This window comes from Phyllobates terribilis, unplaced genomic scaffold, assembly GCF_046119375.1.
Source record: "Phyllobates terribilis strain yellow unplaced genomic scaffold, ASM4611937v1 Scaffold_10__3_contigs__length_209671492, whole genome shotgun sequence".
In the NCBI taxonomy this organism is placed as follows: Eukaryota; Metazoa; Chordata; class Amphibia; order Anura; family Dendrobatidae; genus Phyllobates; species Phyllobates terribilis.
Window position 1 is genome coordinate 99,560,774 of NW_027362770.1, and position 27,481 is coordinate 99,588,254.

Sequence of the window (27,481 nt, forward strand, 5' to 3'; positions counted from 1 at the left end):
CCTAAGCTCAGCAACAAACTGAAAGATGAAGAAGCTCAAAGCAACTTACAATTCTACTTAGTGGTTGGACTTGCACTTATTTCTTTGCTCTTTATAATAACTGTGATGGTGGTGATTATATCCAAATGTAAGCAGCCAAAACCATTACAAGCCTTCTCTTCTCTCACTACAAATCTGTATCCTCCAATTGATCCCAGGACCTTCTCCATGTATAGTGATGGATCATTACCTTTACCATACTCATATAATATGTGTGTGGCACTAGATCCTGCTGAGGGAAACTTTACTTACATGAATCCAAGTGGAAATGTTCCTGTGGAAAACCTGATTGATGCTGATAATACAGAACAAGGAACTGAATGCCTCAAAGAAACATCTTCAAGTGATGAACAGGTAAGATCTTTTCACTTTCTGTCTGTTGTATAAGGCCTGTAATATGTACTTTGTGATTTCTAGAATTATTTGCCCTTCAGAAACAACTTTGCCTAGAGCTAATTACTTGCTATTAGGGTTTACTTTCTATAAGAAAAATGAAAAATTAAGAATGAAAACCTACTGATAATTTACCTGTGGCTGTAAATATAACAGCAGTTATGATTTATAGGAAGGATTATCTCGTCAAGGAAACATATTTTTACATAGTCTACTCGCAGATTCCTTACTCAGGAACCTCATTTTTTGGCCAGAAGAGAAGGGTGATATAAATAACTATCTTTCTGGAAGACTTGTACTGCCCTGATTACATAGACAATATATTGATTTGGATAAACTCTGTGTAGTGCTTAAAGCGTAATTTTTGTTTCCATAAATCAATAGTACATGTGAAAATAAGTCATTTTTTAATATCTTATCAGAGAAATCTGCTTCTTTCTCTGCCAGAATTGGCTATTCTTTAACAAAACTCTTGTGAGGTAAAATCAGACGGACTTTCCCATTACTGAGATAAGAGATTGTAGTTGCTACTTATGAGATTCTTTGTAGACGGGAGGAGGAAGGTGCTGGTGTCACGCCAGGTGTGGGAAAGAGTTAGTGGAACACAGAGGGAAAAAGGACAGGGAGCTCAGACATTAGAGAAAGTGGGAAATGGAGACCTTCTAATCTGGTCTAGCATCACCCTGTCTCAACTACCATCCCTATATTGCCTCCTCAGCAATCTCCGCATGCTTGCCTCACCCTACTTTCCCTGGTGTATGGCTACTGCTAGGGATATGAGGGGATGAGCACTAGTCGATCTCCACTAAACACTATAGGCAAAAAGGTAGACAAAACAGGGGGGGAATAACTTAGCTTTAGATAACTCAAAAAATGCACACGGCCTCAAGCTCCAGGGAGGACGAAGTACTGCTTCTGCTAAGCCTCACAAGTAGAAATGAATATAGCTGGCAACTCCCGCTCAGACACACCAGGTATATATACACCCAGGCCAGAGAGCCAATTAGCAAGAGGGAGGTAGCCGCTAGGTCCTAAAGACATCCTCTCATCTAAGAAGCTGTGTGCAATGCCAAACGTAGAGATCTCCTGCAACCAACTGCAGGGCGACTGTCTGTCACCTCTGACACACCCCTGTCAGTTGGAGACAGAGATCCTCCCTGCTCCTCCCACTCCTATCTACATAGAATCTTATCAGTAAGCGCTGCCATCTCCTATCTCAGTAATGGGAGAGTCTGTCTTCACTGAGTACAGATTTTACCTCAGAATTGAGAATATTAATAATGACTGATTAATTCTGACAGGGGAAGAAGCACATTTTTCTGACAAGATATATTACAGAGTTTCTAATTTTCATGTGTACTATTGATTTATGAAATAAAAATTAAAATGATGGTTATGGTTTAATTCTCCCTGTTGGACAACTGCAGGAAAATGTAACATTCTCAGCCAGCATTCCCCACTGACTACAGGAAATTGCTGGGATGTACCAATAGAAAGATCATTTATGATCTGCTTATTGTAAGAGGACCCTTTTAGCAAATGGGAATTGTTAAAAGAGGACAATTCCTTGAAAAATGAATGTACACATTGGTCCCCAGTACAGCACTGCAACTTAATTAATACTGTTAGGGCAAGATCCAATGTAGCATGTCTGCTGTGAACCTTTCTCTGCAGAAATACCACATCAATATTTACAGTGGAATTTACCACTGCGGATATCTTTGCGAAAAAATGGTATTTTATGATAGGGTGCATTGGTAGGGGTGGAGAAGTCGTCCTGATACCCTCTCTGAAGACTTCTTGCATTAATATATTTGAATTTTACATGTATGTGCTCTGCAGCAGTTTGTTAGGCTGTGACGGGGTTAACAGTGTCAGCCCAAGTAGGGTGCAGTTACATGGGCATTTTAGGAAGCTCGTTCTTGGTTATCAGCAGTTATTGAATAGATTCTGAAGAGATAAGAAATACTGTTGACCAGTAAGCCATAAGTGGAGAATGTGTAGCGACTGAGGAATCAAAGGGTTACGTTCAGAACAGTGTTACAGATCCAGCTTCCCATCTGCAAAGCAGGAGTGCAGAGACAGAAAGGAAGTCACAGTGACTCACATTGACCCGTGTGACTCTTATACCAATAAGAAAGATCCTTCACCAAGAGTGAGTACCTGCTGTAGCATAAACCGAGTTGACGGCTGCATAATTCCCGTAGGCAGCTGGGCTACAGGGAAACGTTTCAAACTGTTCCTGGAGGTCGATAGAGAAGTCTTTTATGACCAGGAAGGAGCACGGGGTGCTGCAACATAGTGGAGGATACGGTCAGTGAGAGGATAGAGCAAGGAAGCTCTTATGAGGAACTCTGTTCCTCTGGAACTGTACCTAAATATTGGTCTGCGGTTTGCCATAAAACTAAAATATGAGTCTCTGACTTTTCCAGAAGAAATGTTCAAAGAAATGCATGTCGCTTAACAAATGTTGAAGATCTGGTTCAAGAATTCTAGTAAAGATGTTTTAAACTTTTTAAAACGGTTCTTGGCTTCCCTGATTCGTTGTGTAAATTTTAAGGTCCCCATACTATCATACCACTTGTGGCCAGAAAAGGGTAAGCAGGTAATCCTCACAAAGCACTCACACACTCAGGGGTACCGGTTCAGGGTGTTTAGGATTGCAAAGCAAACCTCGCCACCATGGAAGCAACCAGGGGCGAGAGTCGTCCCTTACACATTGTAATGGGTGAAATACACAATATTAATGACATGTCCAGGATAAATTGACCTGCTTTTGATTTCAAATGCAAAACATTGGTCAATTGACACTGCATATATTTTGTGTGTGCGTAAGATTACGGAAAATCTCATGCACAATCAGATAATGTAAAACACAGTACCCTTACATTGACTTTTTAACTAGACTACAATGACCTGATTTTCTCTCGGTAGAAAATAAGAAAAATTGATTTAATGAAATCGCACATTGCACTGGATTAAAATCAGTTGGTTCCTTTACACAATTGATTCATTAATTGATGTTAAAATTTCCTGTGGATTATGTTATATTTTTGAAGGATATTGTAGGTCCTTATCTGAAGAATTGACATGCCGAATTCTGGAATTTTTGGGAGTCTATAAGATAGTACTTTTGTGCTATATTGTCCATGTACAATACTGCAGGGAAAATCATATATTTTTATATCTCCAAACACTCTAGATTTGTGATCCCTCCTACATGGAAAAATAAATATTTTCAAAAAACATAATAAATTAATGAATTAAAGAGCGATCTGTTGTAGAATTCTGTGGCATTCTTTTTTTATATTCATCATTTGTACTACCTTTTGTAAGATATACTGTATATTCTGGGCCTAATTTAATAAAACCGCTAAATAAAAAAGTTTCCTTGTTACCTGACTGTCATTATTCCAGAGCACATTTAGACACAGAATCTGAGCTCTGATTTTTATTGGACTGCTGTCAGTTATTTCCCTTCCGACTCTTTTATTCCCTGGTTGAATTTGATGAACAAAGGTCTTTTTTTAAACTTTATTTTATAACTTTGCAATTATAATAATCTTCTTTTTACAACTACAAGGTTATATTTTGATGTACTTTTAAAGAAATAACTTTTCATGGTTGTTTATTCTTGTTTTATTAAAAATTAGCATAGTGGCAGTTAAATTATGACACATAGATCATTTAAAAATACTTTATGCTTTTAAAATGTAAAGAGCATGTAAAATAAATATTTTTAAAATTTCAAATTTACACATCATGAAGTAATTGAAAGACATTGTAATTCTGTATTTTCACCTCTGAGCGCCGCTGTTTAACCATAAAGGAGAAAAAATGCAAAACTAGAAATCCACCGGTATTTTCCTTTGTCAGACACATTGATGATCTGCAGAAAGAACCACGGATCTTTTCTGGATTCTCCTGGATGCAAAGCTAAAGATACAATTTAAAAAGACAAAAACAGAAATCATGAACATTTTTCTGTTTAATATTTGCATTGGATGATAAAGTCTTACTGGATACATTATATAAATTAAGGAAAATCATCACTGAGGATGGACAAAATGGAATCTTCTATACAGGGCTGCACAGGAATCAGATGGCAAGTAATATATGTCTTATTTTCTTATTTTTGTTACTCAATCTCTGGTCAGATTCATTACTCCATTGTAGAAGAAATGAGAAAAGATTCTGCAGTAGCAAATATTGCAGATGACCTTGGATTAGATATTAAGCAACTCTCATCTAGAAAACTGAGGATTGTGTCCAGGTCAGCAGAGAGATATTTCTATGTAAATTTAGATAATGGAAATCTGTATATAAAGGACAGGATAGATAGAGAGACATTGTGTGGTACGGAGGCTTCATGTTTCTTAACCTTTGATGCTGTGGTTGAAAATCCATTCAAGAATTTTAACATTAAAGTTGACATTCAGGATATTAATGACAATTCTCCACAGTTCTATCACAATTCAATTACTTTGGAAATAATTGAATTTACATCACCTGGAGCAAGATTTGCTTTACAAAGTGCAGAAGATCCAGATATTGGTAGTAATTCAGTGCAGACATACAAGCTCAGTGATAATCAGTATTTTACACTCACTGAGGATATCAGAACAGATGGGAGTAAATATCCAGAGCTTGTCCTAGAGAAACCATTAGATAGAGAGAAACAAGCCATTCATAGATTAATACTAACAGCCGTGGATGGAGGAAATCCTATCAGGTCTGGTAAAACATTGTTAAAAATTATTGTTGTAGATGCCAATGACAATGCCCCTATATTTATGCAAAAAATGTATAAAGTCAACCTAAAGGAAAATATCACAGTTAATTCTACAGTGATCATGTTAAATGCTACAGACAACGATGAAGGGGTCAATGCACAGATCGCATATTCTTTTATTAAAACATCTGGAAACATACATCACACAGGAATATTTAGTATTAACCCAAAAACTGGTGAAATCAAGATCAATGGAGTCTTAGATATTGAAGCAACAAAGAATTATGAATTGTCTGTACAAGCCAAGGATGGAGGAGGCCTTGTAGCTCATTGTAAGGTTCAGGTGGAAGTCATAGATGTAAATGACAATGCTCCTGAGATATCCATCACCTCATTATCTTCTTCTATTCCTGAGGACTCTGCCCCTGGAACAATGATCGCTCTGATTGAGGTTCATGACCAAGATTCTGGAGATAATGCAGATGTTGACTGCCAAATTCTTGAAGAAGTTCCTTTTAATTTACTATCATCAAACACTTACTATAGACTTGTTTTAAGTGCTGCTATAGACAGAGAGAAAACATCTTCTTATAATATCACTATTATAGCTACTGATAGAGGATCTCCACCTTTTTCCAGTAGACTAGTTCTCACATTGGATATATCAGATGTCAATGACAACCCACCAATATTTGCTAAATCTTCTTATGTGGCTTATGTGCCAGAGAACAATTTACCAGGGGCATCAATATTCAGTTTACAAGCCTCAGATCCAGACACTGGAGATAATGCAAAAATAATTTATTCAATATCCAATGCCATTAAAGAAACTTCATCAATGACATCTTATCTCTCCATCAATATTGAGACTGGAGTTCTCTATGCTCAAAGATCATTTGATTATGAGCAGAACAAGGAGTTTATAATAGAAGTCACAGCCTCAGACAATGGATCCCCCTCTCTGAGCAGCAATGTTACATTATTTATCCATATAGTGGACCAGAATGATAATGCTCCAAAGATCTTATACCCATCATCAGATACTGGTGGGTCAGCTGTGTTTGAGATGGTGCCTTTTGTTTCTGAGCCTGGTTCTTTAATAACTAAAGTGGTGGCAGTGGACGTAGACTCTGGACACAATTCCTGGCTCTCTTATCATTTTATACAAGTGTCAGACTCAACTCATTTTGTCATAAGTGAGTACACAGGTGAGATCAGAACATCACGTATCTTTCAAGAAAAAGACAAGTTAAATTACAAGATTGTGGTGATGGTGAAGGACAATGGACATCCCACTCTCTCTGCTACAACTACCTTAAGTCTTATTATTGCAGACGACTTTCAGCAGGTTGTTCCTAAGCTCAGCAACAAACTGAAAGATAAAGAAATTCAAAGCAACTTACAATTCTACTTAGTGGTTGGACTTGCACTTATTTCTTTGCTCTTTATAATAACTGTGATGTGATGGTGGCGATTATATCCAAATGTAAGCAGCCAAAACCATTACCAGCCTTCTCTTCTCTCACTACAAATCTGTATCCTCCAATTGATCCTAGGACCTTCTCCATGTATAGTGATGGATCGTTACCGTTACCATACTCATATAATATGTGTGTGGCACTAGATCCTGCTGAAGGTGACTTTGCTTACATGAATCCAAGTGGAAATGTTCCTGTGGAAAACCTGATTGATGCTGATAATACAGAACAAGGAACGGAATGTCTCAACAAAATATCTCCAAGCGCTGAACAGGTAAGATGTTTTTACTTTCTGCCTGTTGTATAAGGCCTGAAATATGTACTTTGTGATTTCTAGAACTTTTTGTCCTTCAGAAAGAACTTTGTCTGCAGCTAATCACTTGCTATTATTGTAGTCTCTCTAGGAGTAAAATGGAAAATTAACAATGAAAACTTACTGATAATCTACCTGTGTCTGTAATTATCACAATATTTATGATTTAATAACTAGTGTTGAGCCACCCCCATAGTGTTCGAGTTCGGTTCGGTTCGTCGAACACCCGTGTGTTCGCCGAACTGTTCGTCGAACTGTTCGTCGAACACCTTCGAACACTGTTAAAACCAATGGCAGGCAAACAAAAACACATAGAAACACATAGAAAACACCTTCAAAGGTGTCCAAAAGCTGACAAACTGCTCAGAAGACATAACTAACACATGGAAAAGTGACAAGTACATATAGTCATGCGAAAAGAAAAGAGGTGGAGGAGTAAAAGGAGGGGGAGACACAGATATAGGCATGTCATGCCCTTCTAAAATCCAAAAAGTGAGAAGCCGACACGGCCAGTCCGTTCCTGCCCGTGCCACCTCCGTGTCCCCGGGTTTGTGCCAGAGCCACGGTGGACCCTGACGGCCAGCCCCCCTCTCCCAATACTGGTGCCTGTCCGCTGTTGGGTAGAGCGAGCCCCCCTGTGGTGGAGGCAGCTCTAAGCTTTTTAATTTAAATTGTCTCTCTAATTTGAATGAATACACTTTAAATCCTTTTACAAGGATCTATTGGAGGGCAAGTCTCATGCCAGCAGCCGCGTAATTCCAGCTCCAGTAGCGTCCACTAAAGCTGCTGCAGGTAAAAAGCTTTTATAAGGATCGAGCTCGGCTGTCCACCGCAAGGCATCCTACCGCCAGTCCCAGCCCCTATGCCTTGGGGTGTCTCCTGATGCTCTTCACTGAGTATCCCGTGGTCCCGAAGCATTTCCTTTGAAAAAATTAAGTGTCCAAACTTCAGGTGGTGTAGCTTGCTTAACAGCCGGGATAATCTGCTGACTAGCAGACACTGCTACTAGGCACAAAGTATTTCCTGGGCTAGATGCAGTTAAAAATTTGTAATTAGATACTCTCGTTGGATGCTGAGAATGCATTCCATAGAGTCTCCTGGCATGCCATATATTATTCTCTTAAAAAGTTTGGGGTAGGGGTCTAGGGGACCCTTTTATAGCCAAAATCACGGCCCTGTATCGCAATACGTCACCTAGGCTGAAGATAAATGGAACTGTAGCACCCTGAGGGCTCGGTTGCTACAGAGGTATTGCACCTCACCCAATGGTGTGATATCTCACTCTCAGGTAAGGATGGAGTGTGGATCAGGACCCAACACCTGCATGCATTACACCTCATTGCCATGGGGCAGGGAGACCAATATGCCCCTGAGATGGGCACGACAGTCCCTATCCCTGGCTGGAGTGGGGGGAGGGAACACTGAGGAAGGGGAACCCTGTAGTGCAGGAGCAGGGAGGAAGCAGTTCCTGGGTGCATTGAGAAGGGAGTATAAAAGGTGGGCACCATCTTAGTTCAGTGCAGAGAAGTCTGAGCAGAAGTGACAGGGAGCAGGGGCTCTGCATGAGCTCTGCTCCGGTGGCGGGCCTAGTAACAGAGGCCCAGGCCTGGAAGAGGGAGAAGGAAGGAAGAGGAGTGGAGAAGGCTCCAGGAACGAGGAACGAAGGGATCCCAGGGGTGCGGACGGGAGAGTTGCCACCGCACGCCCGAATCCACCTGCGTGGAGGTGTCAGGCCAAAGGGGGAGACCGTTCCCCGAAACTAGTGGAGGCGGGAAACGACCCTCAGCTAGAAACCACATTTTATGTGGCGCAACTCCTTGCTACACCCGCTAGGAAGGCACCACATAGGGTCAGGGAAACTGGCGCCAGGTTTACCAAGAGGAGGCCCGAGGCAGCCGGACTGAAGGGTTGGTAAGAAAGGCAAGACAAAGGACACACAAAGGGGGTCCTGTGAAGCGCTCCAATGTTATCTGGGAGTTGTCTGAGCCCCTCACCTGGTGAGCACAGTACGACGTGGGCAGCCGTTACCTGCAGAAGTGGTCTGGATAATAAAAACTGTGAGTAAAGGCCCTGGACTGCATCACTGACTCCGTTTCGTTACTGCTGCTGCCCTGCACCATCACCCCCATCCTCCGCATACACTGCCCTGAGGCTATACTCCTCCCGTGGGAAGTTATGCTATGCTCTGCTGCACCCACAGCACCAGTTTCAGCGGTCTGCCCTGCAGCGGCGGTTCACTCTGACCGCAATCCACGGGTGGCGTAGTCGGACATTTAAACATCAAAACCACATAAATAGTTCCGCCACTGGTTTTACCGCCCTGAGCCATGGAACCGGGTCGCCGCCACGGAGACTACAACCACCAGCATCCACCAAAAAGGGTCCGGCTCCGGGAGTCCCAAGGCCCAGGGGGCGCGTCAGAACATTTTCATCACCTTTCATAATCACCAATGGGACAAGGCAGGGATGTCCTCTGTCCCCTCTCCTATACATCCTAGTGACGGAGCACCTGATCTCATCAATTCGCCATAACCCCAATATTAGGTGGATTGAGGTGGGAGGCACCGAGTACAAGTGCTCTCTATTTGCTGATGATGTCCTAGTATATATCACTCAATCACATATATCCATCCCTGCTGTTATGGCTGAAATAGATCACTTTGTTACATGGTCAAATTTTAAAATCAATGCAGCGAAGTCTGAGGCCCTCGATGTCTCCCTCCCCAAATCCATACAAGATTCCATCCAGTCCAACTTTCCCTTTGCCTGGCCCTCACAGGGTATCAAATACTTAGGAATTCCTATTCATAGAGACTTCTCCCGTCTATGTTATCTTAATTTTGGGCCCTTTATTGAACAACTCCATACAGACCACGGTTGGCAAGTTAGAACTGTAAGATTCATTACGTGAACCACTGGTGTTTTTGTGGAAAAGCACATGTACACTGTGTTCCAAATTATTATGCAAAAAGTGTTCAGGAGTGATAAGGGAAGAATTTGTTTGTCAGTTAAACTCATTGATGGTGATGTGTGTCAGGGCTCTTTATATCACTGTAAGCAATTGCGGACACCTGTGCTAATTAGTTTGGCAGGTGTGTCCAATGAAAGGCAAGACTACTTAAGAAGGCTGTCCCACATTATTAAGCAGCCTACATTTTCTGCCAAAATGGGAAAGAAAAAGGATGTGTCGGCTGCTGAGAAGCAACAAATTGTGGAGTGTTTAGGTCAAGGCATGACTACAATCAACATTGTGCGATGATCAGGATGAAGTGTCTTGGCAATCAAGAAGTATGTAGCTGATTCACAGTACACACGTGTGCGTGCTGATAAGGGCAAATTGAGGACTCTTTCCTACAGGCAATTACGTCAGGTTAAAAGAGCAGCGGCAAAAAAGCCTTGTCATAGCAGCAGACAAGTTTTTGAAGCTGCTGGTGCCTCTGACACACCCCTGTCAGTTGGAGACAAAGATCCTCCCTGCTCCTCCCACTCCTATCTACATAGAATCTTATCAGTAAGCGCTGCCATCTCCTATCTCAGTAATGGGAGAGTCTGTCTTCACTGAGTACAGATTTTACCTCAGAATTGAGAATATTAATAATGACTGATTAATTCTGACAGGGGAAGAAGCACATTTTTCTGACAAGATATATTACAGAGTTTCTAATTTTCATGTGTACTATTGATTTATGAAATAAAAATTAAAATGACGGTTATCGTTTAATTCTCCCTGTTGGACAACTGCAGGAAAATGTAACATTCTCAGCCAGCATTCCCCACTGACTACAGGAAATTGCTGGGATGTACCAATAGAAAGATCATTTATGATCTGCTTATTGTAAGAGGACCCTTTTAGCAAATGGGAATTGTTAAAAGAGGACAATTCCTTGAAAAATGAATGTACACATTGGTCCCCAGTACAGCACTGCAACTTAATTAATACTGTTAGGGCAAGATCCAATGTAGCATGTCTGCTGTGAACCTTTCTCTGCAGAAATACCACATCAATATTTACAGTGGAATTTACCACTGCGGATATCTTTGCAAAAAAATGGTACTTTATGATAGGGTGCATTGGTAGGGGTGGAGAAGTCGTCCTGATACCCTCTCTGAAGACTTCTTGCATTAATATATTTGAATTTTACATGTATGTGCTCTGCAGCAGTTTGTTAGGCTGTGACGGGGTTAACAGTGTCAGCCCAAGTAGGGTGCAGTTACATGGGCATTTTAGGAAGCACGTTCTTGGTTATCAGCAGTTATTGAATAGATTCTGAAGAGATAAGAAATACTGTTGACCAGTAAGCCATAAGTGGAGAATGTGTAGCGACTGAGGAATCAAAGGGTTACGTTCAGAACAGTGTTACAGATCCAGCTTCCCATCTGCAAAGCAGGAGTGCAGAGACAGAAAGGAAGTCACAGTGACTCACATTGACCCGTGTGACTCTTATACCAATAAGAAAGATCCTTCACCAAGAGTGAGTACCTGCTGTAGCATAAACCGAGTTGACGGCTGCGTAATTCCCGTAGGCAGCTGGGCTACAGGGAAACGTGTCAAACTGTTCCTGGAGGTCGATAGAGAAGTCTTTTATGACCAGGAAGGAGCACGGGGTGCTGCAACATAGTGGAGGATACGGTCAGTGAGAGGATAGAGCAAGGAAGCTCTTATGAGGAACTCTGTTCCTCTGGAACTGTACCTAAATATTGGTCTGCGGTTTGCCATAAAACTAAAATATGAGTCTCTGACTTTTCCAGAAGAAATGTTCAAAGAAATGCATGTCGCTTAACAAATGTTGAAGATCTGGTTCAAGAATTCTAGTAAAGATGTTTTAAACTTTTTAAAACGGTTCTTGGCTTCCCTGATTCGTTGTGTAAATTTTAAGGTCCCCATACTATCATACCACTTGTGGCCAGAAAAGGGTAAGCAGGTAATCCTCACAAAGCACTCACACACTCAGGGGTACCGGTTCAGGGTGTTTAGGATTGCAAAGCAAACCTCGCCACCATGGAAGCAACCAGGGGCGAGAGTCGTCCCTTACACATTGTAATGGGTGAAATACACAATATTAATGACATGTCCAGGATAAATTGACCTGCTTTTGATTTCAAATGCAAAACATTGGTCAATTGACACTGCATATATTTTGTGTGTGCGTAAGATTACGGAAAATCTCATGCACAATCAGATAATGTAAAACACAGTACCCTTACATTGACTTTTTAACTAGACTACAATGACCTGATTTTCTCTCGGTAGAAAATAAGAAAAATTGATTTAATGAAATCGCACATTGCACTGGATTAAAATCAGTTGGTTCCTTTACACAATTGATTCATTAATTGATGTTAAAATTTCCTGTGGATTATGTTATATTTTTGAAGGATATTGTAGGTCCTTATCTGAAGAATTGACATGCCGAATTCTGGAATTTTTGGGAGTCTATAGGATAGTACTTTTGTGCTATATTGTCCATGTACAATACTGCAGGGAAAATCATATATTTTTATATCTCCAAACACTCTAGATTTGTGATCCCTCCTACATGGAAAAATAAATATTTTCAAAAAACATAATAAATTAATGAATTAAAGAGCGATCTGTTGTAGAATTCTGTGGCATTCTTTTTTTATATTCATCATTTGTACTACCTTTTGTAAGATATACTGTATATTCTGGGCCTAATTTAATAAAACCGCTAAATAAAAAAGTTTCCTTGTTACCTGACTGTCATTATTCCAGAGCACATTTAGACACAGAATCTGAGCTCTGATTTTTATTGGACTGCTGTCAGTTATTTCCCTTCCGACTCTTTTATTCCCTGGTTGAATTTGATGAACAAAGGTCTTTTTTTAAACTTTATTTTATAACTTTGCAATTATAATAATCTTCTTTTTACAACTACAAGGTTATATTTTGATGTACTTTTAAAGAAATAACTTTTCATGGTTGTTTATTCTTGTTTTATTAAAAATTAGCATAGTGGCAGTTAAATTATGACACATAGATCATTTAAAAATACTTTATGCTTTTAAAATGTAAAGAGCATGTAAAATAAATATTTTTAAAATTTCAAATTTACACATCATGAAGTAATTGAAAGACATTGTAATTCTGTATTTTCACCTCTGAGCGCCGCTGTTTAACCATAAAGGAGAAAAAATGCAAAACTAGAAATCCACCGGTATTTTCCTTTGTCAGACACATTGATGATCTGCAGAAAGAACCACGGATCTTTTCTGGATTCTCCTGGATGCAAAGCTAAAGATACAATTTAAAAAGACAAAAACAGAAATCATGAACATTTTTCTGTTTAATATTTGCATTGGATGATAAAGTCTTACTGGATACATTATATAAATTAAGGAAAATCATCACTGAGGATGGACAAAATGGAATCTTCTATACAGGGCTGCACAGGAATCAGATGGCAAGTAATATATGTCTTATTTTCTTATTTTTGTTACTCAATCTCTGGTCAGATTCATTACTCCATTGTAGAAGAAATGAGAAAAGATTCTGCAGTAGCAAATATTGCAGATGACCTTGGATTAGATATTAAGCAGCTCTCATCTAGAAAACTGAGGATTGTGTCCAGGTCAGCAGAGAGATATTTCTATGTAAATTTAGATAATGGAAATCTGTATATAAAGGACAGGATAGATAGAGAGACATTGTGTGGTACGGAGGCTTCATGTTTCTTAACCTTTGATGCTGTGGTTGAAAATCCATTCAAGAATTTTAACATTAAAGTTGACATTCAGGATATTAATGACAATTCTCCACAGTTCTATCACAATTCAATTACTTTGGAAATAATTGAATTTACATCACCTGGAGCAAGATTTGCTTTACAAAGTGCAGAAGATCCAGATATTGGTAGTAATTCAGTGCAGACGTACAAGCTCAGTGATAATCAGTATTTTACACTCACTGAGGATATCAGAACAGATGGGAGTAAATATCCAGAGCTTGTCCTAGAGAAACCATTAGATAGAGAGAAACAAGACATTCATAGATTAATACTAACAGCCGTGGATGGAGGAAATCCTATCAGGTCTGGTACAACATTGTTAAAAATTATTGTTGTAGATGCCAATGACAATGCCCCTATATTTATGCAAAAAATGTATAAAGTCAACCTAAAGGAAAATATCACAGTTAATTCTACAGTGATCATGTTAAATGCTACAGACAACGATGAAGGGGTCAATGCACAGATCGCATATTCTTTTATTAAAACATCTGGAAACATACATCACACAGGAATATTTAGTATTAACCCAAAAACTGGTGAAATCAAGATCAATGGAGTCTTAGATGTTGAAGCAACAAAGAATTATGAACTTTCTGTACAAGCCAAGGATGGAGGAGGCCTTGTAGCTCATTGTAAGGTTCAGGTGGAAGTCATAGATGTAAATGACAATGCTCCTGAGATATCCATCACCTCATTATCTTCTTCTATTCCTGAGGACTCTGCCCCTGGAACAATGATCGCTCTGATTGAGGTTCATGACCAAGATTCTGGAGATAATGCAGATGTTGACTGCCAAATTCTTGAAGAAGTTCCTTTTAATTTACTATCATCAAACACTTACTATAGACTTGTTTTAAGTGCTGCTATAGACAGAGAGAAAACATCTTCTTATAATATCACTATTATAGCTACTGATAGAGGATCTCCACCTTTTTCCAGTAGACTAGTTCTCACATTGGATATATCAGATGTCAATGACAACCCACCAATATTTGCTAAATCTTCTTATGTGGCTTATGTGCCAGAGAACAATTTACCAGGGGCATCAATATTCAGTTTACAAGCCTCAGATCCAGACACTGGAGATAATGCAAAAATAATTTATTCAATATCCAATGCCATTAAAGAAACTTCATCAATGACATCTTATCTCTCCATCAATATTGAGACTGGAGTTCTCTATGCTCAAAGATCATTTGATTATGAGCAGAACAAGGAGTTTATAATAGAAGTCACAGCCTCAGACAATGGATCCCCCTCTCTGAGCAGCAATGTTACATTATTTATCCATATAGTGGACCAGAATGATAATGCTCCAAAGATCTTATACCCATCATCAGATACTGGTGGGTCAGCTGTGTTTGAGATGGTGCCTTTTGTTTCTGAGCCTGGTTCTTTAATAACTAAAGTGGTGGCAGTGGACGTAGACTCTGGACACAATTCCTGGCTCTCTTATCATTTTATACAAGTGTCAGACTCAACTCATTTTGTCATAAGTGAGTACACAGGTGAGATCAGAACATCACGTATCTTTCAAGAAAAAGACAAGTTAAATTACAAGATTGTGGTGATGGTGAAGGACAATGGACATCCCACTCTCTCTGCTACAACTACCTTAAGTCTTATTATTGCAGACGACTTTCAGCAGGTTGTTCCTAAGCTCAGCAACAAACTGAAAGATAAAGAAATTCAAAGCAACTTACAATTCTACTTAGTGGTTGGACTTGCACTTATTTCTTTGCTCTTTATAATAACTGTGATGGTGGCGATTATATCCAAATGTAAGCAGCCAAAACCATTACCAGCCTTCTCTTCTCTCACTACAAATCTGTATCCTCCAATTGATCCCAGGACCTTCTCCATGTATAGTGATGGATCGTTACCGTTACCATACTCATATAATATGTGTGTGGCACTAGATCCTGCTGAAGGTGACTTTGCTTACATGAATCCAAGTGGAAATGTTCCTGTGGAAAACCTGATTGATGCTGATAATACAGAACAAGGAACGGAATGTCTCAACAAAATATCTCCAAGCGCTGAACAGGTAAGATGTTTTTACTTTCTGCCTGTTGTATAAGGCCTGAAATATGTACTTTGTGATTTCTAGAACTTTTTGTCCTTCAGAAAGAACTTTGTCTGCAGCTAATCACTTGCTATTATTGTAGTCTCTCTAGGAGTAAAATGGAAAATTAACAATGAAAACTTACTGATAATTTACCTGTGTCTGTAATTATCACAATATTTATGATTTAATAACTAGTGTTGAGCCACCCCCATAGTGTTCGAGTTCGGTTCGGTTCGTCGAACAACCGTGTGTTCGCCGAACTGTTCGTCGAACTGTTCGTCGAACACCTTCGAACACTGTTAAAACCAATGGCAGGCAAACAAAAACACATAGAAACACATAGAAAACACCTTCAAAGGTGTCCAAAAGCTGACAAACTGCTCAGAAGACATAACTAACACATGGAAAAGTGACAAGTACATATAGTCATGCGAAAAGAAAATAGGTGGAGGAGTAAAAGGAGGGGGAGACACAGATATAGGCATGTCATGCCCTTCTAAAATCCAAAAAGTGAGAAGCCGACACGGCCAGTCCGTTCCTGCCCGTGCCACCTCCGTGTCCCCGGGTTTGTGCCAGAGCCACGGTGGACCCTGACGGCCAGCCCCCCTCTCCCAATACTGGTGCCTGTCCGCTGTTGGGTAGAGCGAGCCCCCCTGTGGTGGAGGCAGCTCTAAGCTTTTAAATTTAAATTGTCTCTCTAATTTGAATGAATACACTTTAAATCCTTTTACAAGGATCTATTGGAGGGCAAGTCTCATGCCAGCAGCCGCGTAATTCCAGCTCCAGTAGCGTCCACTAAAGCTGCTGCAGTTAAAAAGCTTTTATAAGGATCGAGCTCGGCTGTCCACCGCAAGGCATCCTACCGCCAGTCCCAGCCCCTATGCCTTGGGGTGTCTCCTGATGCTCTTCACTGAGTATCCCGTGGTCCCGAAGCATTTCCTTTGAAAAAATTAAGTGTCCAAACTTCAGGTGGTGTAGCTTGCTTAACAGCCGGGATAATCTGCTGACTAGCAGACACTGCTACTAGGCACAAAGTATTTCCTGGGCTAGATGCAGTTAAAAATTTGTAATTAGATACTCTCGTTGGATGCTGAGAATGCATTCCATAGAGTCTCCTGGCATGCCATATATTATTCTCTTAAAAAGTTTGGGGTAGGGGTCTAGGGGACCCTTTTATAGCCGAAATCACGGCCCTGTATCGCAATACGTCACCTAGGCTGAAGATAAATGGAACTGTAGCACCCTGAGGGCTCGGTTGCTACAGAGGTATTGCACCTCACCCAATGGTGTGATATCTCACTCTCAGGTAAGGATGGAGTGTGGATCAGGACCCAACACCTGCATGCATTACACCTCATTCCCATGGGGCAGGGAGACCAATATGCCCCTGAGATGGGCACGACAGTCCCTATCCCTGGCTGGAGTGGGGGGAGGGAACACTGAGGAAGGGGAACCCTGTAGTGCAGGAGCAGGGAGGAAGCAGTTCCTGGGTGCATTGAGAAGGGAGTATAAAAGGTGGGCACCATCTTAGTTCAGTGCAGAGAAGTCTGAGCAGAAGTGACAGGGAGCAGGGGCTCTGCATGAGCTCTGCTCCGGTGGCGGGCGTAGTAACAGAGGCCCAGGCCTGGAAGAGGGAGAAGGAAGGAAGAGGAGTGGAGAAGGCTCCAGGAACGAGGAACGAAGGGATCCCAGGGGTGCGGACGGGCGAGTTGCCACCGCACGCCCGAATCCACCTGCGTGGAGTTGTCAGGCCAAAGGGGGAGACCGTTCCCCGAAACTAGTGGAGGCGGGAAACGACCCTCAGCTAGAAACCACATTTTATGTGGCGCAACTCCTTGCTACACCCGCTAGGAAGGCACCACATAGGGTCAGGGAAACTGGCGCCAAGTTTACCAAGAGGAGGCCCGAGGCAGCCGGACTGAAGGGTTGGTAAGAAAGGCAAGACAAAGGACACACAAAGGGGGTCCTGTGAAGCGCTCCAATGTTATCTGGGAGTTGTCTGAGCCCCTCACCTGGTGAGCACAGTACGACGTGGGCAGCCGTTACCTGCAGAAGTGGTCTGGATAATAAAAACTGTGAGTAAAGGCCCTGGACTGCATCACTGACTCCGTTTCGTTACTGCTGCTGCCCTGCACCATCACCCCCATCCTCCGCATACACTGCCCTGAGGCTATACTCCTCCCGTGGGAAGTTATGCTATGCTCTGCTGCACCCACAGCACCAGTTTCAGCGGTCTGCCCTGCAGCGGCGGTTCACTCTGACCGCAATCCACGGGTGGCGTAGTCGGACATTTAAACATCAAAACCACATAAATAGTTCCGCCACTGGTTTTACCACCCTGAGCCATGGAACCGGGTCGCCGCCACGGAGACTACAACCATCAGCATCCACCAAAAAGGGTCCGGCTCCGGGTGTCCCAAGGCCCAGGGGGCGCGTCAGAACATTTTCATCACCTTTCATAATCACCAATGGGACAAGGCAGGGATGTCCTCTGTCCCCTCTCCTATACATCCTAGTGACGGAGCACCTGCTCTCATCAATTCGCCATAACCCCAATATTAGGTGGATTGAGGTGGGAGGCACCGAGTACAAGTGCTCTCTATTTGCTGATGATGTCCTAGTATATATCACTCAATCACATATATCCATCCCTGCTGTTATGGCTGAAATAGATCACTTTGTTACATGGTCAAATTTTAAAATCAATGCAGCGAAGTCTGAGGCCCTCGATGTCTCCCTCCCCAAATCCATACAAGATTCCATCCAGTCCAACTTTCCCTTTGCCTGGCCCTCACAGGGTATCAAATACTTAGGAATTCCTATTCATAGAGACTTCTCCCGTCTGTTATCTTAATTTTGGGCCCTTTATTGAACAACTCCATACAGACCACGGTTGGCAAGTTAGAACTGTAAGATTCATTACGTGAACCACTGGTGTTTTGTGGAAAAGCACATGTACACTGTGTTCCAAATTATTATGCAAAAAGTGTTTAGGAGTGATAAGGGAAGAATTTGTTTGTCAGTTAAACTCATTGATGGTGATGTGTGTCAGGGCTCTTTATATCACTGTAAGCAATTGCGGACACCTGTGCTAATTAGTTTGGCAGGTGTGTCCAATGAAAGGCAAGACTACTTAAGAAGGCTGTCCCACATTATTAAGCAGCCTACATTTTCTGCCAAAATGGGAAAGAAAAAGGATGTGTCGGCTGCTGAGAAGCAACAAATTGTGGAGTGTTTAGGTCAAGGCATGACTACAATCAACATTGTGCGATGATCAGGATGAAGTGTCTTGGCAATCAAGAAGTATGTAGCTGATTCACAGTACACACGTGTGCGTGCTGATAAGGGCAAATTGTGGACTCTTTCCTACAGGCAATTACGTCAGGTTAAAAGAGCAGCGGCAAAAAAGCCTTGTCATAGCAGCAGACAAGTTTTTGAAGCTGCTGGTGCCTCCAACGTCCCCCGAACAACAAGATGCAGGGTCCTTCAGATTTTTGCAGCTGTGCGTACGCCATCCTGTCGACCTCCTCTATCCACTTCACACAAGCAGAAACGGCTCCAGTGGGCCAAACATTACATGAAGACTGATTTCAAAACTGTTTTGTTCACAGATGAGTGCCGTGCAACGCTCGATGGTCCAGATGGATGGAGTGGAGGATGGCTGGTTGATGGACACAGCACGCAAACACGGCTACAGCGCCAACAATGAGGAGGTGGAGTAATGTTTTGGGCTGGAATCATGGGGAGAGAGATTGTCGGCCCCTTTAGGATCCCTGAAGGGGTAAAGATGAACTCCATAATGTATGTGGAGTTTCTCAAACAGCACTTCCTTCCATGGTTCAAGAAGAAGAACCGTGTATTCCACAGCAAGATCATTTTTATGCATGATAATGCACCGTCTCAGGCTGCACAAAACACATCTGCATCTCTGACTGATATGGGCATAAAAAGGGACAAACTTATGGTGTGACCCCCATGCTCCCCTCTCCGCTACCCCATTCAGAACCTCTGGAGCATCATCAAAAGGAGTGTCTATGATGGCGGGAGGCAGTTCACATCTAAGCAACAGCTCTGGGAGGGTATTCTGTCCTCATGCAAAACAATTGAAGCAGAAACCATCCAAAACCTGACAAATTCAATGGACGAGAGAGTTCAGAAGCTCCTTTCGAACAAGGGGACCTATGTGCAAATGTAACATCACCGAGAATAAAGTTTTGAGTTGAAAACTGTTTGATTTCAGTTTCTAATAACCTGCTAATGCTTATAATTTCAAAAATGACCTTTTTTTTGGTCTTTATTAAAATGAAAAGGTTGATCGAAGAGTGTGGGGGATCTAAGAGAGTGGCAACCCAGTAGTCAGGATTACTTCGAATTCTGACAATCTGAGGGTCATGTTGCAGGTAGTGCAGCAAGAAGGCACTTATGTGTCTTGCGCATCTCGGAGCCCCAAAATTATTTTCCGGGCTAGATAAAGCTAAAAATTATTATTAATTTTAAATCTGGTAGAGCTTAGTATAGATGGCCTAATAGAATCAGTACTGCACACTGCTACAAAGCCCAAATTATTTTCCAGCCAAGATACAGATAAACATGATTAGTAATTTTAAATCTGGTGGAGCTTAGTATACATGGCCTAATAGAATCAGTGCTGCCCACTGCTACAAAGCCCAAATTATTTTCCAGCCAAGATACAGATAACATGATTAGTAATTTTAAATCTGGTGGAGCTTAGTATATATGGCCTATTAGAATCAGTGCTGCACACTGCTACAAAGCCCAAATTATTTTCCAGCCAAGATACAGATAAACATGATTAGTAATTTGAAAGCTTAAAATGGTTGGTGAGGTGATTTTAACCAATCATCAAGCTTTTACTCTCCCCAGGATGACACAGGGGTAGAAAAGTCGTTTCGGATCCATGATTTGTTCATCTTTATGAACGTGAGTCTGTCTACATTATCAGTGGAGAACCGCGTGCGCTTATCTGTCAGCACACCACCAGCAGCGCTGAACACACGTTCAGACAGAATGTTGGCTGCAGGGCATGACAAGATCTCCAAGGCGTAAGTGGCTAGCTCCGGCCATTTATCCAGATTGGAAGCCCAAAAAGAGCAAGGGTCCAGTGACACAGTCATGGCTTCAATGTTTACTTGGAGATACTCCTGTACCATCGTCTCTAGGCGTTGACTATGTGTCAGACTTCTTGTCTCCTGTGGCCTTGCAAAGGATGGGCTAAAAAAGTGGTGAAATGATTCCGCAAAATTGATGTTACCAGCAGATACTGTGGTTCTGTTACGGTTTGAGTGCTGAACACTCGACGGTCCCACGGTTGGCAAGTTGGAACTGTGAGATTCACTACGTGCACCACTGGTGTTTTGTGTAAAAGCACATGTAAGATTCTGCAACAGTCTCTGCTGATACTCCTGCATGCGTGCATCCCTTTCTATGGCAGGAATACTTTCTGCAAATTTACTTTTGTACCGGGGATCTAACAGTGTGGCAACCCAGTAGTCAGGATTATTTCTAATTCTCACAATTCGAGGGTCATGTTGCAGGTAGTGAAGCAAGAAGGCACTCATGTGTCTTGCGCATCCAGGAGCACCAAGTCCCTGTTGTGTTGGTGGCGAGGTAACAATCATGCTTCCTTCCTCTGTCCTCTCCCCCCAACCTCGCACAACAGAAATGTGATCAAGGTCTCCCTCATCTGATGAGTCTTCCATCAGTTCGTCCTCCACTTCTTCCTGGGCTCCTGCACCTTCCTCACTAGTTTGGCTGCTACCATGCGCCCTGGTAAAACCATCTCCCCCACCATCACATGCCTGCCACCTTGGTGCTGCCGACCGTCTGGACCTTGCAGATGTTAGCCCTTCCGCATACAACTCCTCCTCCTCTACTTCCTCCACCTCCTCTTGTGCCACCACCTGACTCCGAAGTCTGTTTAACATGTGCTCCAGCATGTAAATCACCGGAATAGTCATGCTGATAATGGCATCGTCAGCACTAAACATCTTCGTCGCCATTTCAAAACTGTGCAGAAGGGTGCATAGGTCCCTGATCTGAGACCACTCCTCCAGCGTGATTTGCCCCACCTCTGGATCTCGTTGGCCCAGGCTATACGTCAGAACGTATTGCACCAGGGCTTGTCGGTGCTGCCACAGTCGCTGCAACATGTGCAGAGTTGAATTCCACCGGGTAGGCACATCGCATTTTAGCCGGTGAAGTGGCAGGCCCAACGACTTCTGTAGAGATGTAAGTCGCTGAGCTGCGGGACGCGAACGGCGGAAGTGAGCACACAGCGACCGTGCCCTCTGCAGAAGGCCATCTAGTCCGGGATAGTGGGCTAAAAATTGCTGGACAACCAGGTTCAACACGTGAGCCATACAAGGCACGTGTGTGACATTGCCCCGGCGAAGGGCCGCACCCAGGTTTGCAGCATTGTCGCACACGGCCTTCCCTGGTTTCAGGTCCAGTGGAGACCACCATTCATGAAATTGGTTCTCCAGAGCTGACCACAACTCCTCAGCTGTGTGACTCACATTTCCCAGACATTTCAAAGTAAAAACCGCCTGATGATGTTAAGACCTACTGCGAGCATAGTAAGGAGGTGTGCAGGATCCCTTCTGCGCAGTTAGAAAATTTGTGGCATGACCAGACAGGCTTTGGGTGCAGGTGGAGGACCGAGAGGAGGTTGAGGAGGCAGAAGCAGTGGAGGAACTTTGAGATAAAGAGGATTGACGCACAACTCATGGGGACGGCAAGACTTGGACAGCAGCCCCTTGTCCTGCTGTCACCATAGTTACCCAGTGCCCAGTCAGCGACATGTAACACCCCTGTCCATGCCTACTCATCCAAGTGTCTGTGGTGAAATGCACCCTGTCACACACAGAGTTTCTCAAAGAAGCGGTGATGTTGTGTGCGACATGCTGGTGGAGCGCAGGCACACCTTTCTTTGAGAAGTAGTGCCGACTGGGCATCTGGTACTGGGGCACTGCGACGGACATAAGGTCTCGAAAATCCTCTGTGTCCACCAGGCGGAAAGCCAGCATTTCTGTAGCCAAGAGCTTGCAGATGGTGAAATTCAACCTCTTAGCTTTCTCATGGCTAGGAGGAAATGGTCTTTTACTTGTCCACATCTGAGGGACCGAGGGCTGGCTATTGTGCTTAGACGGGGTTGATAAGGGTGTCCCCGGCAAACTGCCGGTCTGTGAGGAAGATGCAGACGGACATGTTAGGTTGCCTTGATCCAAAGGTGGTGCTATCGATGTCGGGCAGCGCTCAACACCAGCTGGTGTTTCCACCTCCAAAGAAAATGATGACCTGCCAATCACGCTGGCTGTTGCGGGTAAAGAGGAGGCAGGTCTGCGTCCCAAAACAGGTGTGACTGCTGTCCCCCAGTCACAGAGGATGAAGAGGCCGCGGATGCACAAGATATGGCAGACGGTGGTTGGCCCGGCCGGCTAGGCCGCATTGCAGCACAGTGAGCTTCCCACTGCAACTTATGCTTCATGTCCATGTGCCGGTTCATGCATGAAGTACTCAAACTATGTATTTTTTGGCCTCTACTTAGCTTTTGCTGACAAATGTTACAGATAACACGAGTTGGGTCATCTTTATCGATCTGAAAAAATGCCCAGGCTATGCAAGGCTTAGCACCCATGCGACCTGAAGAGCCACCACGACTTGTGGTGAGAGGCAGAGTTGTGTTTGAGGATGCAGTTGTTGACGTGCTTCCAGTACTACGTCTCTGTCCCGGAAGGTGCAACCTGACCTCGTCATCACTAGCATTCTCCTCCACCTCCTCTGCTGACCTCATCTCTTGGCTGACTGTGGGTTGACAGTCAGTGGGATCTCCAACCTCATCATCATCACCCTGTGCGTTATCACACCCGTCGTCCTCAGAGCCAACCTCTTCCTGCCCTGACAAAAAACTAAAGTTGTCGCTCCAATCAGGTATTTGAGTCTCATCATCGTCTTCCTCAATGTCTCCACCAACAGGAGTTACAGTTTGGGAATGAGGGTCTACATTATGGTCAGAACCTTCAGCGTCTGGTTCTGGATCCGACTCATAAAGATTCTGGGCATCAGTGCAGATCATTTCCTCATCTGGATTCACAGAAGTGCTGGAGCCGATCTCTGATTCCCAGGCTATAGCATGAGTAAACAGCTCTGCAGACTCAACCATCTGTTCTACCTCATACTCAGACGGGCAGCTGGAGATTTGGGAGCTGTGAGGAAGCAAGTGCGATTGGGGTGACACCTTTGAGGACTGGAGTATTTGTGATGTTGAAGTTGATGTGGAGGAGAGAGCCCACTTAAAGGAGCACTTGATATTCGTTGAAGCACCTGCTGTTTTTGTGCCTCATCTGGAATTTGTAGCAATTGGCGTGGCCATAAGAAAGGGATCTTATCACATTGTCCGCTAAAAGAAGTAGACATTTTAGTTTGGCTGGAAGATGGTCTTTCTTCTGCAGATGTTACTGTTGCTTTAACACCTACCCCACGGACACAACCTTTGTTCCCCTTCCCAACGCGCCTATTCCCCTTTCCACCAGCAGCAGGCCTTTTTCCACTCATTTTGGTGGTTAACTAATTCACAACTCTGGAGTTGTTTGCACAAAAAAACAATGGATGGGAGCCGAGCAAAGCTGAGTGGCCAAACTGTGGTATTAGGCCAAAACTATTGGCTGGGTTAGATGCAGAAAAAAATTATATTCAATTTGCAACCTGATGGAGGTCAGTATAGATGGACTAATAGACCAAGTCCCACACACTTCTAGAAGCCCAAATATTTTTTCAGAGCTAGATGCAGAAAAAAATTATATTCAATTTGCAACCTGATGGAGGTCAGTATAGATGGACTAATAGACCAAGTCCCACACACTGCTAGAAGCCCAAATATTTTTTCAGAGCTAGATGCAGAAAAAAATTATTTTTAATTTGCAACCTGATGGAGGTCAGTATAGATGGATGAATAGAACAAGTCCCACACACTGCTAGAAGCCCAAATATTTTTTCAGAGCTAGATGAAGAAAAAAATTATTTTTAATTTGCAACCTGATGGAGGTCAGTATAGATGGACTAATAGACCAAGTCCCACACACTGCTAGAAGCCCAAATACTTTTTCAGAGCTTGATGCAGAAAAAAATTATATTCAATTTGCAACCTGATGGAGGTCAGCATAGATGGACTAACAGAACAAGTCCCACACAATGCTAGAAGCCCAAAGTTTTTTTCAGAGCTAGATGCAGAAAAAAATTATTTTTAATTTGCAACCTGATGGAGGTCAGTATAGATGGACTAATAGACCAAGTCCCACACACTGCTAGAAGCCCAAATATTTTTTCAGAGCTAGATGCAGAAAAAAAATATTTTTAATTTGCAACCTGATGGAGGTCAGTATAGATGGACTAATAGACCAAGTCCCACACACTGCTAGAAGCCCAAATATTTTTTCAGAGCTAGATGCAGAAAAAAATTATATTCAATTTGCAACCTGATGGAGGTCAGTATAGATGGACTAATAGAACAAGTCCCACACACTGCTAGAAGCCCAAATATTTTTTCAGAGCTAGATGCAGAAAAAAATATTTTCAATTTGCAACCTGATGGAGGTCAGTATAGATGGACTAATAGAATGATGCTATGCCCAAAAGGTTTTACTTCACTAGGTGCAGTAAAAAAATTGGTATTCTATACACAGGTGGTGTAGCTTGCAACACAGATAGGCTACTCCACTGACTAACACACTCTGCAATAGGCCAAAAAGGATTAGCTTTGCTAGATTCAGCCAAATGCTGTGAAACAAACTTGCACAGCACTGGCACAGACCTGCCTGGCAAAAACTGATAGGAACTGATGTAACTTAGTCCTGAAAAGGACTGCAATTACAATTAGTCTTTACTCCCAACCTATCTATTTAAGAGCACAGACCTGCATGATAAAAGTCGTAGGAAATGCTCTAACTTAGTCCTTAAAAGGACTGCAATCACAACTATTCCCTACTCCCAAGCTATCTGTAGATTTGTGCGAAAATTGGCTTGAAATTAACAAGGTATAGCGCACACAGCAACAGCGGTGCCGTCTAACACGCAGCTGCAGCAGTGAGAAAATGGTGGCGACGGGGAAAATGGCTCGGTCTTATAGGGCAAGGACATGTGACATACACTGCCAATGACACATGCCCTTGCTTGTGTGAAAAAAAGCACTTCGCTCCGTGTGTACGCTGCTGATAGGCTGACAGATTGCACCTCCCCACTGTAAATGCGGGAAAGAGAAAAAAAAATGGAGATCTTCATTATTCCTGCAGAGATCCATCCCCTGCCCCTCCCCCCGCCCCACAGTACACTCAAACTGCGTATTAACATTAATTTTCATCATTACTGAGAAAAAATCCAGTTATGATTTTGGTGCACGAACAGTTATCGAACATAACCTCGAACAGCCGAATTTTTTTAAATTCGTTCGTGTTCGCCGACCGGCTCGAACACCGCCCAAAACAGCTCGAATTTGAGATTGGCGAACAGGTCGAGTCGAACAATGCTCATCTCTATTAATAACTTAAAATCAGAAGCATATTTTAATATACCCTACTGGCAGACTCCTTGTTCAGGATCCTTATCTTTTGTCCAGAAGAGAAGGCCGAAATAAATCATAACTCTCTCTCTGGAGGACTTGTATTGCCCAGCATTAATCAGACAATGTATTGAGTTTTATATACTTTGTGTAATGCTTACTTTTCCCTGTTGAAGAGCTGCAGGAAAATATAGCATTCTTTGCTGAAATGTCCCAATATAGAGATCTTTCATGATCTTTTTATTGCATAGGGACTATTTTGACAAGGAATTGTTAAAAGTGGACAATTCCATGAAAAGTGGATGTCTACATCGTCCTCAGTCCAGAATGCAGTGTTAACCACTGAGCCACCATAATGTTTATGGGCCAAACTGTTACTCCAAGATCCCGTGTTGCATGTTTTCTGTGAATCTCACACAGCAGAAATACCATATTAATATTTACAACAGTACTTACCACTGTGGCTATCTTTCCATGAAAAATAGTGCTTTGTGATAGGGTCCATTGAAATGGGTGAAGTGGACAATATCAATGACATCTCAAGGGAAAGTTGACCTGCTGTGGATTTGATATCTAAAACATTGGTCAGTCAGCGCTGCATATATTTTGTGTGCAGAAAATCTCATGCACAATATGGGTAGAGTGAAACACAAAACCCTTATATTGACTTTTTGCAACACGACTACAAGAACTTCTTCGTAAAAAATAAAAAATAAATTCATTTAATAAAAGCTCACATTGCACTAGATTAAAATTTATTGGTTGTTTCCCTTACACAAATGATTCATTGGTTGCTATTAAACTTTTGTGTGTATCATGTGTGGGTGGTATTGTAAGTCTTTATCTGAGGAATTGGCAAGCTGAATTCTGTAATTATAGAGAGGCTAAAGAATAATATTTTTGTTCTTTATCTTCCGTATAATATACTATGAGAAAAATTATAATTTTAAACCTTGATACACTTTAGAATTGTGATACATCCTAGGTAGAAAAAAGATATTTAAAAAAAAAAGTTCTAAATTTCAGCTTTCATCCTTAACTTTAGTAATCTTCTATAATCTGAGCCTCACTTACTAAAACTGTCTAATAAAAAACTATTCTTGTTATTTAATGCAAAAAATGAAGGTTCAGCTTTT

The 27,481-nt window shown here is 42.3% G+C and overlaps 2 protein-coding genes across 2 annotated transcripts; both read left to right on the forward strand.

Moving 5' to 3' along the window:
• The first annotated feature begins 4,285 nt into the window (after positions 1–4,285).
• On the forward strand, positions 4,286–6,910 carry LOC141164140 (protocadherin gamma-B1-like). The gene has a single exon (XM_073649282.1). The coding sequence runs from the start codon at positions 4,491–4,493 to the stop codon at positions 6,627–6,629; it is 2,139 nt and encodes a 712-aa protein (XP_073505383.1). The 5' UTR covers positions 4,286–4,490; the 3' UTR covers positions 6,630–6,910.
• A 4,829-nt stretch (positions 6,911–11,739) lies between these two features.
• On the forward strand, positions 11,740–26,684 carry LOC141164041 (protocadherin gamma-B1-like). The gene is made up of 5 exons (XM_073649206.1): positions 11,740–11,877; positions 13,430–15,751; positions 15,832–15,883; positions 26,370–26,472; positions 26,597–26,684. Exons 1-5 carry the CDS (start codon positions 11,740–11,742, stop codon positions 26,682–26,684), a joined length of 2,703 nt encoding a protein of 900 aa, XP_073505307.1.
• Positions 26,685–27,481: the final 797 nt, after the last annotated feature.